At 42.8% G+C, this 12819-nt stretch overlaps 2 protein-coding genes across 2 annotated transcripts in view; one reads left to right on the top strand and one right to left on the bottom strand.

The window, feature by feature from the left end:
- RabX5 (RAS oncogene family member RabX5) overlaps positions 1 to 8256 on the bottom strand; it is a 73082-nt gene extending 64826 nt beyond the window's left edge. The window contains exon 1 of the mRNA XM_067150938.2: positions 8147 to 8256. The gene's annotated coding sequence lies outside the window, so the exon portion shown is untranslated. The remainder of the gene's footprint in view (positions 1 to 8146) is intronic.
- Positions 8257 to 8468: 212 nt separating this feature from the next.
- The window catches only part of RpL23A (ribosomal protein L23A), an 87328-nt gene continuing 82977 nt past the window's right edge, over positions 8469 to 12819 (top strand). Inside the window, exon 1 of the mRNA XM_067151747.2 lies at positions 8469 to 8580. Coding sequence (XP_067007848.1) covers positions 8547 to 8580 — 34 coding nt within the window. The 5' untranslated portion in view covers positions 8469 to 8546. The remainder of the gene's footprint in view (positions 8581 to 12819) is intronic.

Genomic DNA, 12819 nt, shown 5'->3' with positions numbered 1-12819 from the left:
TACTACTATGCAGCTGGCATTTTTCCTCACATTCTGTACATAGTCCAAGTCTTGCATCCGTAAGTAACAGTTGGTATTACTACGGCAGTGTAAACATGAAGCTTGATCCTGACACTAGAGCATGGTTGTCAAAGACCTTCTATAAGAGATGACTGAAGACAGCACTATCTGAGGCTTTTGTTGAGAGGTGGCTACCAAAGTAAGGAAAGTGTTCAACATTTTGCAGGGTCTTGCCAGTGACCATGATGGAAGGTGGTGGTGATTTTTGTTTTAAGAGGAAGTACAACAAGGTAATCATCTTCTCTCAACAAATTGGTGGAAAAGAAATTTAAAATAAAAACAAAATTATTTATTCAACAAAGGAATTTGGAAACGCAGTACAAAATAAAACAAAAATTTATTGAATTAGGCCAAAAATTACTAACGAATCAAAAGGGAACATGCGTTCCTTGGGTAACACTTGTAATTTATATACCCTTGATTAATCCACTGTTGCACATAAAGCAGATGATGAGATCAGCAGTAGTCGCGTCATCGGCTAGTATGCGTTTGAGTGTTTCCTGCAGGGCGAGGATCCGTCTTAGGCCACAGAGACCGGCGCACTCTGTGAGCATGTGGCCACGGTGAAGTCGACACCACAAGAACACACTGGGGGTGTCTTCCCTCTTTAGGAGATAAGAGTGCGTAGATCGTAAATGACCTATCCTCAGCCTACACAATACTATGGCCTCTCTCCGTGAAGGTCGGAAAGAGGACCGCCACACAATTTTTGTCTTCTTAATTGATCTCGGCTTGTTGGAAGTTTGGATAGCTAGCCACTCCGATTCCCAGGACACCAAGATGGTTCGACGTAGCTGAGAACAAATATCCTTAGCAGGTACATTGACTGGTCTTGGAGGTAAAAGTACAGCTTCCTTTGCAGCTTCATCCGCAAGTTCGTTTCCCGCAATCCCAAGGTGGCTTGAAAACCACGTGAAAGTGATTCTGGTGTCAGCATCACTTAACCTGGCTAGAAGGTCATGAATCTGTTGCACCAGTGGGTGTTGTGAGAAAGAGGTTTCAATAGGCTGCACAGAGCTTAACGAATTGGTACACATAAGAATGTGACTTCTTTCGTCACCCAGTGCAAACTGCAGAGCTTCTAAGATGGCATAAAGCTCTGCAGTATACACGCTACATATACTAGAAAGCGAGATCTTCGTGCTCATATCATTGGTGACGAAAGAGCAAATAACATTATTTATGTCTCATGGCCGGATATTGGTGAACGAAGCCTGGAAATACCTCCGATAAATGGAGGAATCAGTGTTTACCTTCGGTCCACAGAGTAGATCTAGACGTATATCCGGTCGCGGAACCAACCACAGAGGTACATCGCTAAAAGTTTGTTCAAGACAACCATCGATATCGATATTCAAATCACGACACAGGCTATCAATTTGAAACCCAACCGGCCGTGTGGCAATCGGCTGGTTTTGGTACCTCTGGTGGTATTGGGTACTAAAGATGCATTGGCAACCTGGATGTAGCGGCATTTCACAAATTTTGGCAGTGTGCACAAGCCGACGTGGACAGAAGTGTACAACTAAGGTTTTTGCTGCTGAAAATTGAAAACCATGTTGCAGGGCCCATCTGTCGACTCGGTTAATAGCTTGTTGTAGCTGTCTCTCAGCAAACACCACCGTTCCGGAGCTGTAATGTAGAGCTAAGTCGTCTACATACAGCGATGGAACAACTGCGGGCCCAGCAGCGGCAACTATGCCGCCAATGGTGATTGCGAACAGTGTGACACTCAGTACAGATCCCTGAGGTACTCCATTTTCTTGAACGTAATATTGACAAAATGCATTCCCTACTCGGACTCGAAAGAGCCGGAAGGACATGAAGTTCTCAATAAACGTTGGCATATATCCCAGAAATCCCCACTGGTGTAGAGTGGTGAGAATTCCATATTGCCAGGTAGTATCGTAAGCTTTCTCCAGGTCAAAAAACACTGCAATTAGGTGCTCCTTCTAGAGAAAGGCCTCCTGAATGGCGCTCTCCAGTCTGACCAGATGATCAGTGGCAGACCAATGAGAGTGGAAACCACACTGGTAGTTAGACAAGAGGCCTTCATTTTCCATGGCCCACACAAGACGCCGGTTAACCGTCCTTTCAAATAGCTTACAAAGGCCAATTGTAAGGCATATTGGCCTTTAACTATCCAGGAGTTTTGGATCTTTACCTGGCTTGGGAATTGGTATCACAATTCCCTCAATCCATTGAGATGGAAACACATCCTCACCCATAATCTGTTGAATAAGGTGAGGATATCCTTGAGACATCTGTCACTAGCTGTCTCTCTGAATAGCACGAGTGCACTCCGCAACTCCCACTCTGTGAAAGCCACGTTGTAGGGATGCGAAGCACTAGAGGTGAAAGAAAGACGGTGTGCCTCTGCTTCGTGCTTAATTGGTAGAAATGCAGGATCGTATCTCCCAGAGCTGGACGTATCTGCGAAATGTGACGCAATGTGGTCTGCAATGACTGAAGGAATCGTAACAATATCTCCATTAGTGGAGATACTGGGGACTGAGGGCACATTCTGTACTTCGACAATACGATGGAGTTTTGTCCACACTTGTGATGACGGAGTATGCCGCCATGGGAGACACATACTTCTTCCACGTAGCTTTCTTACTTTCTCGAATTAAAAAATGGGCCTTTGCGCGCAGACGCTTAAATGTTATATGATTGGCCATAGTAGGATTCCGATGATAATGCTTGAAAGCCCGTCGGCGATCACGCATGGCTGCTGCAATTTCGTTCGTCCACCATGGGACCTGTTTCCGGCGACAAATACCGGACAAGGACGGAACTGTTTCCTCTACAGCAGCAAAGAAACACTAAAAAAAAAAAAAAAAAAAAAAAAAAAAAAAAAAAAAAAAAAAAAAAAAAAAAAAAAAAAAAGCAGCTTCTTCCATCATGCCCCCTCTGGGGATACCATGACCTTGACATCGGTGTGGAGGCTTGTGTGCTTCTTGATCCCGCTCAGAGTTACCCATGCTGGATTGGCCTTGGTGTAGGGCCAGAGTAAAAAGGTGTCCCCCCAGTTGCCTGTGCTCTTTATTCTTCATTACTATTTCTGCCCTTCTATTCTCATCTTAAATTTTATTTCTCTTTCTATCTAGCCAAGCTCTCTGCCTCGGGTGGTAAAATTCTATGGAGGTTTAACCCTCCCCCAATCACAAGTTTAGGGTCGTGGCGAGGAGATGCATGGCTACTGGGAGCGTAGTTCTTAGCGGGCCCACCCCAATCATAAGTTTCGGGTCGTGGTGAGGTGATGCATAGCTACCGGGAGAGTAGTTCTTAGTGACCCCCTCCAGATACCGGGCACTCTCTGGAGTATGTAGCCTTGCCTTTGGTACGTCAGGGCTCTGCCGAAGGTCGACCGTTTATATAATAATATATTTTATTGCAGCCAATGGCCAAAATATATTTACATTAATACACAGCATTAGTCATCTCTGCAGAAGGCTATCATTGATTCGCGCCGACAAGTACAAATCATGGCATGATAACGTTCACAGCTCTTACCACAACGTTCACATTCACAGTCCATGTCTGGTTGATGGAATTTCTTTGTTTTACACAGCTTATAATGAAATCCGTGTATTGCAGAGCATGTAATCAAGTGTCTGAGCTCATATCCTCCTCTTTGCCAGTCTTTGTAAATCATTGCGCCCATCGAGTAAAATTCGCTCCATATGTCTCTCTTTTTTGCTCTTAATTTCTCTATGAACTGTAGATATGTTGCTGTGGTTGATAGCGGCAGGTGACAACGGCGATCCTCTACGTAGAAAGGTTCGCGAGTTAACTCATATACAAGCCTTGAAGGCGTATACTTCGAGACACTTAGTGCCTTTTTCAGAAACGTAGCTTTCACTTTTTCTAGTTGCTCGAACTGTTTCATTTTTAGATGCGGCCATATAATTTCTAATCCACAGGTGATCACTGGTGACACTTTGAGGTCAAATAATTTCAGGGCTGTTTTGATAGACAACTTATTCAAATTTTGTATGTCGTTGATGGCTCTGATTGCTGCATTTGTCCTGTCGTTGATGTGGGTAGAGAAAACATTACCTCTAGTTTGTAGTGTGACTTCCAAATATTTGAAGTTCGATACATTCTTTAGAGGTCTCCCATGTATATGAAACTCTGATGCTTTACCTCCTTTCCTAAATGTCATTGATACTGTCTTTTCCTCCTTTAACTGAAGTTTATTCTCTTCTGTCCACTTCACCAATGCATCAAGTGTCTCTTGCAGTTTCTCGCTGGACCTTGAGGCAATCACAATATCGTCAGCATACATATATATGCTTGTTTCTTCAGGGATTACTTCTATAATGTCCGCCGTAGCAATTATAAATAGTACTGGGCGTAGTGGATCCCCTTGAAGTACACCGGTGGTTTGTTGAATTGGGTACTCGTGGGACTATGTATTGTTTTAATTTGTCGAAGGCTGCACGCCTTAAAACTGTGTCTTTAAATTGTACCGCAAAGAAACATAAACGTTTCAACTGAGCCGATGAGGAAAATCTGCCTCGATTCTTGGTTGCCTCCAGAGTCGATGGACAGAGCTTCCTTCCAGAAAATCCGTTTCTAATTAGTAATGCTGTGGAGGAAATTGTTGGTGGAGATGTTGATGAGATGCGGAAGCTGCGAGACGGCTCCGTACTTATCAAGAGCACTATGGTGGTATTAACACCAATATTCAGTTCACTATGGACACAGAAAATGAAGGAAAACACCCTTTCCTCGATGTTCTGGTGACAAAGAGAGCTGATTTAAACTTGGGACACACAGTATACCGCAAGCCGACCCACACAGACTGCTATCTTCAGAAGACATCCAACCACCACCTGCGACAAAAGTATGGAGTGATTAAGACGCTAGCTGACCGTACAAGGAGAATTTGTCAAACTCGGCACTTGAATGAGGAGCTAAGCCACCTCAATATGGCCCTACTTGCTAATGGTACAGACATAAAGATATCCAGCGAGCACTCCATCCCAGGCGTCCCACAACCAGGGAGAAAGAAGAGAAGCGGCCGGCAGCTAAAGCCTTTCTGCCGTATATTGAAAAGACAATCGACAGAATAGGGAGGCTACTGGAGTCCCACGGGGTAAAAACCACATACAGGCCAACGAAGAAAGTCCAGGAACTACTAAGGTCTGATAAAGACAACCACCACCATCCTCTCTTCACAGCAGACGCCTATGAGATCCCGTGCAGCTGCGCCCAGGTATACATAGGCACTACCAAACGCAGCATTGCTATATGACTGAAGGAGCATAACAGACACGGCCAGCTGGGACAAGCAGAAAGATCATCAGTCATTGAATACTTGCTGCTAGCAAGCCATGACATACAGCACAGCGGCACCGAAGTACTGTCAACTACTGTATCGTATCACACTGGCTACAAAGGAAAGCCATTGAAATCCTGAAGCACACCAACAGCTTCAACCATAAGGAGGAATCTGAACAGGTAAACAAAGCCTGTTTTCCAGTCCTGAAAACCTTACATCCTGGAGGACACAATAGCTGCGGCAGACCAGAGAAAGCAGCGGGTGATCAGTTGCCTATCTCTGCCAAAGCAGGTCGATGTACATCGGGCTCTTTAATGCCTTAATCATTGGCCGAAGAACAGCCAATCAGCGATCGCCCCTCCAACATAGCAGACCAATAGGTGAGCAGTGCGCCGTAGTCTGCACTATGTAATGAGGTGGAATTGCAACACCACTCTTATCTACTGTGAGATTTGCTGCTACTGAAGTCAGTCAGAACCCTTGATAATACCAATACAAAAGGTCCGTTATTGGATATTATAAATTTTCCAGCTCATTTCTGGTTGCCAGCGTTTCGCCCCATTGTGCTAAGTTGGGCTCATCAGTTGGTAAATAGCACACCCACCAAGACGCATGGCTAGTGCATGTGGTGGGTGTGCTATTTACTAACTGATGAGCCCAACTTAGCACACTGGGGCGAAACGCTGGCAACCAGGAATGAGTTAGCTGGAAAATTTATAATTTCCAATAACGGACCTTTTATATTGGTATTATAAATTTACTCATTCGGGACAAATATTTGAAGTTCCCTATGGGAATCAACATCTATATCACCCTTGGTAATGCCAAACGCAGTCTTCGGTAAAACGTCAAGACCATCACATGCTCCTGGACCACGGCCTACAAGCTCAGAAAACACTTTGACATGATTTTTTAATGCCGGCCATAACAGACGCAATTGCTATATTGCTAATTGGACCGCTGGTAGTGGTGACTGTTTTAAGAGGAAGTGCAGCTGGGTAACCATCCTCTACTAACACAAATCAGAGGAAGTCTGGCTCTTTGGCTGATAGATCAGCCTACTGGCCATCAGTTCAGAGGGACCCAGGTTTGATTCCTGTCGGGACTGGGGATTTTAACTGTGTATGGTTAATTTCTACAGCTCCGGGACTGGGTGTTTGTTTTTGTCCCAACACATTCCTCTTCATATCCACACCACAAACCACCACAGAAACATGTTATAGTAAGTGTATTCCTCCTCACAGGGTTGGCATTAGGAAGGACATTCAGCCATAAAACAGGGCCAGATCCACATGTGCAACACAGCTCATGCCCCACCCGTGTGGGAAAAGTAGTAGAAGAAGAGGAAATAATGGAAGGGGTCCAACACTTCAAAAAATGTAGGCAAGTTATTGGCCAAAGAAAGACAAGAACCACAGAGAGCGTGAAAATGGACTCTGAAACCTAATACCGTCGGGGTTGGAAACTAACAAGAGTTGACGAAGGCTGGTCAGATAGGCTATATGAAAAGGAGGAGCCTAGAACAATAAGTGGACGCAATGCCAGGACTCAGCTTAGGGCTCCATGGTTGCCAATCCATGCAACCAAGTCAAGAGCCACTGGGGCCCCATTTAGGTGCTCTAACGACAGACAGGTGATACCGTGGATGTTATTCTACCACCCCCATTCACAGGGGTAGCTAACTGGACACTGGAGAACTGGTGACATGTAGCTTGGTCCGATGGGTCACCGTTCCAGTTGTTTTGAGCTAATGGTAGGGTTTGAATATGGCGCAGACCCCATGAAGCCAGGTACCCTATTTGCCAACAAGCCACCATACAGACTGGTGGTAGCTCTATAATGGTGCGGGGTGTGTTCATGTGGCATGGGACAGATCTGCTGATCCACCTCTACAGATCGTTGACAGATAATTGCTACAATGAATTGCTTGGTGACAACTTGCAGCCCTTCATGGACTTCATGTACCCCTACGATACTAAAATATTCCAGCATAATAATGCATCCTGTCATTGGGCCAAAGTTGTTCAGACTTGGTTCGAGGAGCGTTCTGGAAAGTTTCAAAGATTGCTGTAGCCACCTCGTTTGCCTGACATTAACCCTGTGGAACATTCATGGGATGTGGTGGTAAGGTCCATCACACCCAAGACTCTGCATCTACAAACAGCATGAAGCTGTGAGTAGCTATCCAAATGGCATGGATCAGAATCTCTCCACAGGTGATTTTTCACTTGTGGAATCGGTGCCACGATGAGTCGAGCTAGAGGAGGGCCTATACGATGTACACTTCAATTCCATGACTTCTGGCATGTCAGTGTCAATCATTCATGTTCTACAGGTTAAGCCTGCAAATCACGGAGTTTTGTGTTTTAAGCATAGTATAAAAAACTACAACCACTTCCCAACAAGTTTTCCTTAAAGACTTTATAAAGAAGCTCACTATGTTTGACGATAAAATAATTAATATTGAAAAAAGGAAAGAATAAACACAGCTGATGAACGTCAAAATCTTAAAGAACCGTAAGCCTATATCCAGGCCAGGGGTAAACATGTCGTATATACGTTGAAGACAAAAAGCATAGATGAACAATACAGCATTACATACTAACATTATTTTCACGGAATACATGAATAAGCAATCATAGTCTGTCAAAGGAACATTTTCCGACACGATCTGTTTATAAGCATAGTGTGCACCGGAGAAATAAAACAATTTCCACGACACAAACAAATATACCTTATTTATTTTCATATCGAAAAATCATCTCTCTATCTCAGGGATATGTTGTAAATTTATACCTTTATCCGCATGCCACTTTTTCTCAACATGACCAAATAATGAACAATTTCTTTGATTCAAACACAAAACAAGCACAAAACAAAGGAAGTTTTAAAAACAAGACATTTAGGTATCGATTCTTATAAATCGAATGCATGGACATATCGAGCGATTTTTACATGAGGAGCTTCAATATATTATCTTTACTATTCCATCATAACAATTTCTCTGTGAACAATAACAATTGATTCAAAATTTATTAAATTTTAAATTATTGAAAATATTTTGGTTATTTTAAATAAATGTAACAGTTCTGATACAAGTACAAGTGCATGACGCACCCATTCACGATGTTCGTATTTTTCGAGCACAGTCGCTCAGTTTCCTGTTCCTGTATCTCCCATTTTAAGTACCGTCAATATGGCTCCTAAACCGAAGCCGACGGATAAAGCAGGTAAAACATATTAGTCGCAACTATATTTCCGTGAATAGCAAGATGTCGGTTTGGTTAACGCTGTAGATGGTAATAGTGGTTTGGAAATTGTATTTTTACGGATTCCGTTGTGCGTTATTGTGATTACTGTGTATTCTGACAACGTGGTCCCCTTCTCGCGACCACATGGGCAACTCGTGTTCCCAATTCCTATCGCAAAGGACAACATCGATTTTGTATATTTTGAAGGCGTTTTTATACCTGTTCTTAGTATTATTCTAAGTGTTTATGACCTCTGATCATGTCGGCGAAGCGCTACGTGTTACAGTGGAAGTTTGGAATAAGTAATATTGTAGAAGTCTTTGTGACGTGCCTGAAAATGTCCAGCGTAATCTTCTCACTGAATAATAAACTTTCCAGCTGGTGGTAATTTTTACCCCTTTGTGGTATTTGCGGTAGAACTCTAGTGAAGGTACTCCAGCATATACATAACTTAAAGAGTTAATGAATAAAAAAAATATATGTAATACAGAAGTTCCTTTAAATATACTTTTAAGAGGAGAGTGCTGATTATGAAAGCCAGGCTCCCACCAGCCTCCCATAAAGTACATTTACTTTGCTACTAAAAACAAACGCGTAGTGTCAAATTTTTATTACAGTCATAAGTACCAGCTAACTTTAATCTCCTAGTAAATTTGTGTGCATTCCCTCTAAATATTATGACTAGACTGTCTTCACTTCTACGTGTTGTAGTGGTGACAATCTAGTTGGTAGCCAGGCACTTCACCTAATCTCATCTCATATCCCACGTCGTTCCATCTTAAGCGATGGGTCGGCGAACGAGGCTTCTCCACCAGTTCCGGTCTCTGAACTTCTCCCCTTCTTTGATGCCTTCCAAAGTATGTCCTCGCTGTTCATTGTCAATCTTCATCTTGTCCTTGTTCCTGTGTCTTGGTCGCCCTCTTGGTCTTTTGTCTTCAAGTTTTAGATCATACATTTGTTTCGGTAATCTGTTATCTCCCATGCGTCGCATATGTCCATGCCATCTCGGTTGCTGCAATGTTAATCTGCCCTGAAGTCTTAGAACTTGAGCCTGCCTGCAGATTTCCTCATTACAGACTCTGTCCCTCCGTGTTTTAGCGACCATGTTACGGACAAATCTCATTTCTGCTGCCTGGATTCTACTGACATCTTTATTTCTCATGGTCCATCTTTTGCAACCATAGGCCAGGATTGGTATGTAACAGGTTTCATATATGACGTTTTGTTGCTATTTTCTTGTTCCATATTATGTCTTTACCGGGCGAGTTGGCCGTGCGCGTAGAGGCGCGCGGCTGTGAGCTTGCATCCGGGAGATAGGGGGTTCGAATCCCACCGTCGGCAGCCCTGAAGATGGTTTTCTGTGGTTTCCCATTTTCACACCAGGCAAATGCTGGGGCTGTACCTTAATTAAGGCCACGGCCGCTTTCTTCCAACTCCTAGGCCATTCCTATCCCATCGTCGCCATAAGACCTATCTGTGTCGGTGCGATGTAAAGCCCATAGCAAAAAAAAAAAATTATGTCTTTAACTATTTTGTAGAAATGGTTATGTAAACAAATCCGATCCACAAAATGTCACTAGTATTTGTCCCAAAGGTTCATTTTTGTTTACACATCAGCACAGGAAAACGAAAAACACAACGAAAATTATTTTGGACTGCTTATAAATATGTGGACTAGGAGGTGTGATCAACAGTCTTAAGGAATATAATGGGTTGAAAGAGCATTGGGACATACAAGCTTTTAAGAGAAAGCCATCGAAATGTAAGCTTGACTACACAATCTGTAAAAATATTGGGCACTTATACCTTCATGAAGCACTGGTGAAAGTAAGGAAAACAAATAACATTAGAAACTACAGATAAATAAACGGTTCCTTTCTCACACTTCAAAAGTATTGTCACTGAGTGTTCGTCAAGAAAACCCCCACTTTATTCCACTACACTGTTATTTCAGTACTTTGTGGTTATCTTTTAGCTTTATCGCTTTCAGTGTGTTTCATTGTGTTCACGCACTGAATGGGAATTCAGCCAGCAAAGCTTATGCTAGATCTTCTTTGTTCTTAATATCTCTTATGTTCTTCAAAAGGCTCCATATAGTACGAGACATGCAAGGGGCAGTGGTAAAGAAGTAGGGGACTGGAAATAATATATATATTTTTTTCTTGCCGTGTGGACAGTATGCGCCACGGCGATAGATAAGACTCTCGAAGGGAGGCCACTGTTCTCATGACAGAGCTTGGCCTGGATTTTGCAAATATAGGTTACAGCTACTAAATTTTTTTTCTTGGGGCAGTATGCGCTGCGGCGATAGTTAAGAGCCTCTCGAAGGGAGTGTGCCGGGGGCCACTGTTCTAATTAGAGAGCTTGGCCTGAATTTGCAAAGATAAGTTACAGCTACTAAATTAGAGGAGTTGTAACAACCATGCTTTATGTTGTAACTCCCATGCATTGCATTGTAACCTCCATGCTTTCCTCAACTGTCTGAAGTTCCATGCTTTGCTGTAAAGTCAAAGTAACCAGTCTATACCATAACATCTCTGGAAACAAAGATGGCTATCATAAATATATCCTCCTACTTCTTAAGTGCAATTATTACCAATATTACGCACAAAATCACTAATAAAGTAACATTTCGGGACCTAATAATATTCAAAATGGAGTCCTAAACACAAGTAAGTAATTTTCAATGCAATATCATTATTTCCAGTCCCCTACTTCTTTACCACTGCCACCAAGGGACTGGTAAACAAATCCCGGTTGTTGTCGGGGCAAAATTCCAACCCTGGAGACAAGATTTTTCTAATGTTATAAGTAAGTGAAAATTAATGAAATCTTATTTGGAATGTGTCTCAGAGGACAGATATGTCATAGTGATGTCCAGGAACCCACCATCCCGCCCCAAGAACTTCTTATGACGCCGCTCCCTCTGAAGTTGGCGATCCAATTGATTATGATTACATGCAAAACGGCAGCACGGAAGATTTCTATCGACGTATGTCCATACCACCGCCGCAAGTCTTTCAGCCAGGAATTTCTCAGTCTTCCCACAAATCTTTTCCCATCAATCTTCCCTTGAATGATCAGTCGGAGAAGTTCATATAGTCTTGTATAGACTTTGCTGAAGGTGTGACAGATGGGCGAGATATGGTGAAAATGATTTACATACCTGCCAACCCTTCCAATTTACCCGGAAAATTTCCGGTTTTTAACTCATCTTCCGATTTTCCGATTTATTTTTACTTCTTCAGATTTTTTACTAATATAACCTCTAGTACGGCCAATAGTCTTCCCCTAGGATAAAGGATAAATTCTTATGTGCTTGTGTAATTTACGAACCCTTATTTTCAAGCGTATTCATTTGATACTTTATTTCGTGAGTGTTTCGTCCGTCGCCTTCGTGTACCGTGTTTCCCGCTCACCGCAGCAGTGTGTGCGGTTGATACAGCGGGGATTCGGGGCGGCGATCGTCCTGCAAGCAAGAGGCTAGCGCGCGCTCACGACTCGGTTAATCGGGACGGAAGAATGAGTTTGTTATTGTGTTGTTCGCGCGCGGTTAACTTCGTTTCTGTGCGTAGTTTCGTCGGGAGTTGTAGGTCACGTGTTTTTTCTGTCAAAGTCGTATGTTAATAATGTATGGGACATATTGAATTGTTTTGTATGTGGTAGATTCATGTATTTAAGTGCATAATTTTAATGAGTTGAATGTTTTTAAGCGGGTTGTGTCGGTGACAGATTTTGGCATTTTTTTTTTTCTCGTTATGGTCAAAAAATATAACGAACGTTATTTCCAAGTGTTCAGAGATACCTATACATTTCAGTTCATTTTACCGTCTGATAAAGGAAACTACCGTATTTTCTCGCGTAATTAACGCCGTGCATTATTTACGCATCCCAATATTTTTGGGTCCAGTGGAGAAAAAGAAATGTTCATGTATTTGATGCACCCACAACTTCTAGCATCCATCACTCAGCTCCGGATGCGTTTCGAAATAAAGATGTCAACTACTCAAGTAGCAGGCTTCCTGTTGCAAAAGCGGGCATTCCAAACACAGGGCAACGTGCTATTAGCCGTCAGGAAATCCCACTGCACTAGTTTTACGAGTGTTTCGGGTACGGGACATTCTGTGATCTCAAAATAGTTTGTCAATCCACAGTATTGGAGTAATGCTGCATCATACAAACTCACGATCAGTTCCGCAGTAACAGAAGTGCACGTCA

This window comes from Anabrus simplex, chromosome 7, assembly GCF_040414725.1.
Source record: "Anabrus simplex isolate iqAnaSimp1 chromosome 7, ASM4041472v1, whole genome shotgun sequence".
NCBI lineage: Eukaryota > Metazoa > Arthropoda > Insecta > Orthoptera > Tettigoniidae > Anabrus > Anabrus simplex.
The sequence above is the reverse complement of the archived record's forward strand: the minus strand, read 5'-3'. Positions and strand labels throughout refer to the sequence as shown.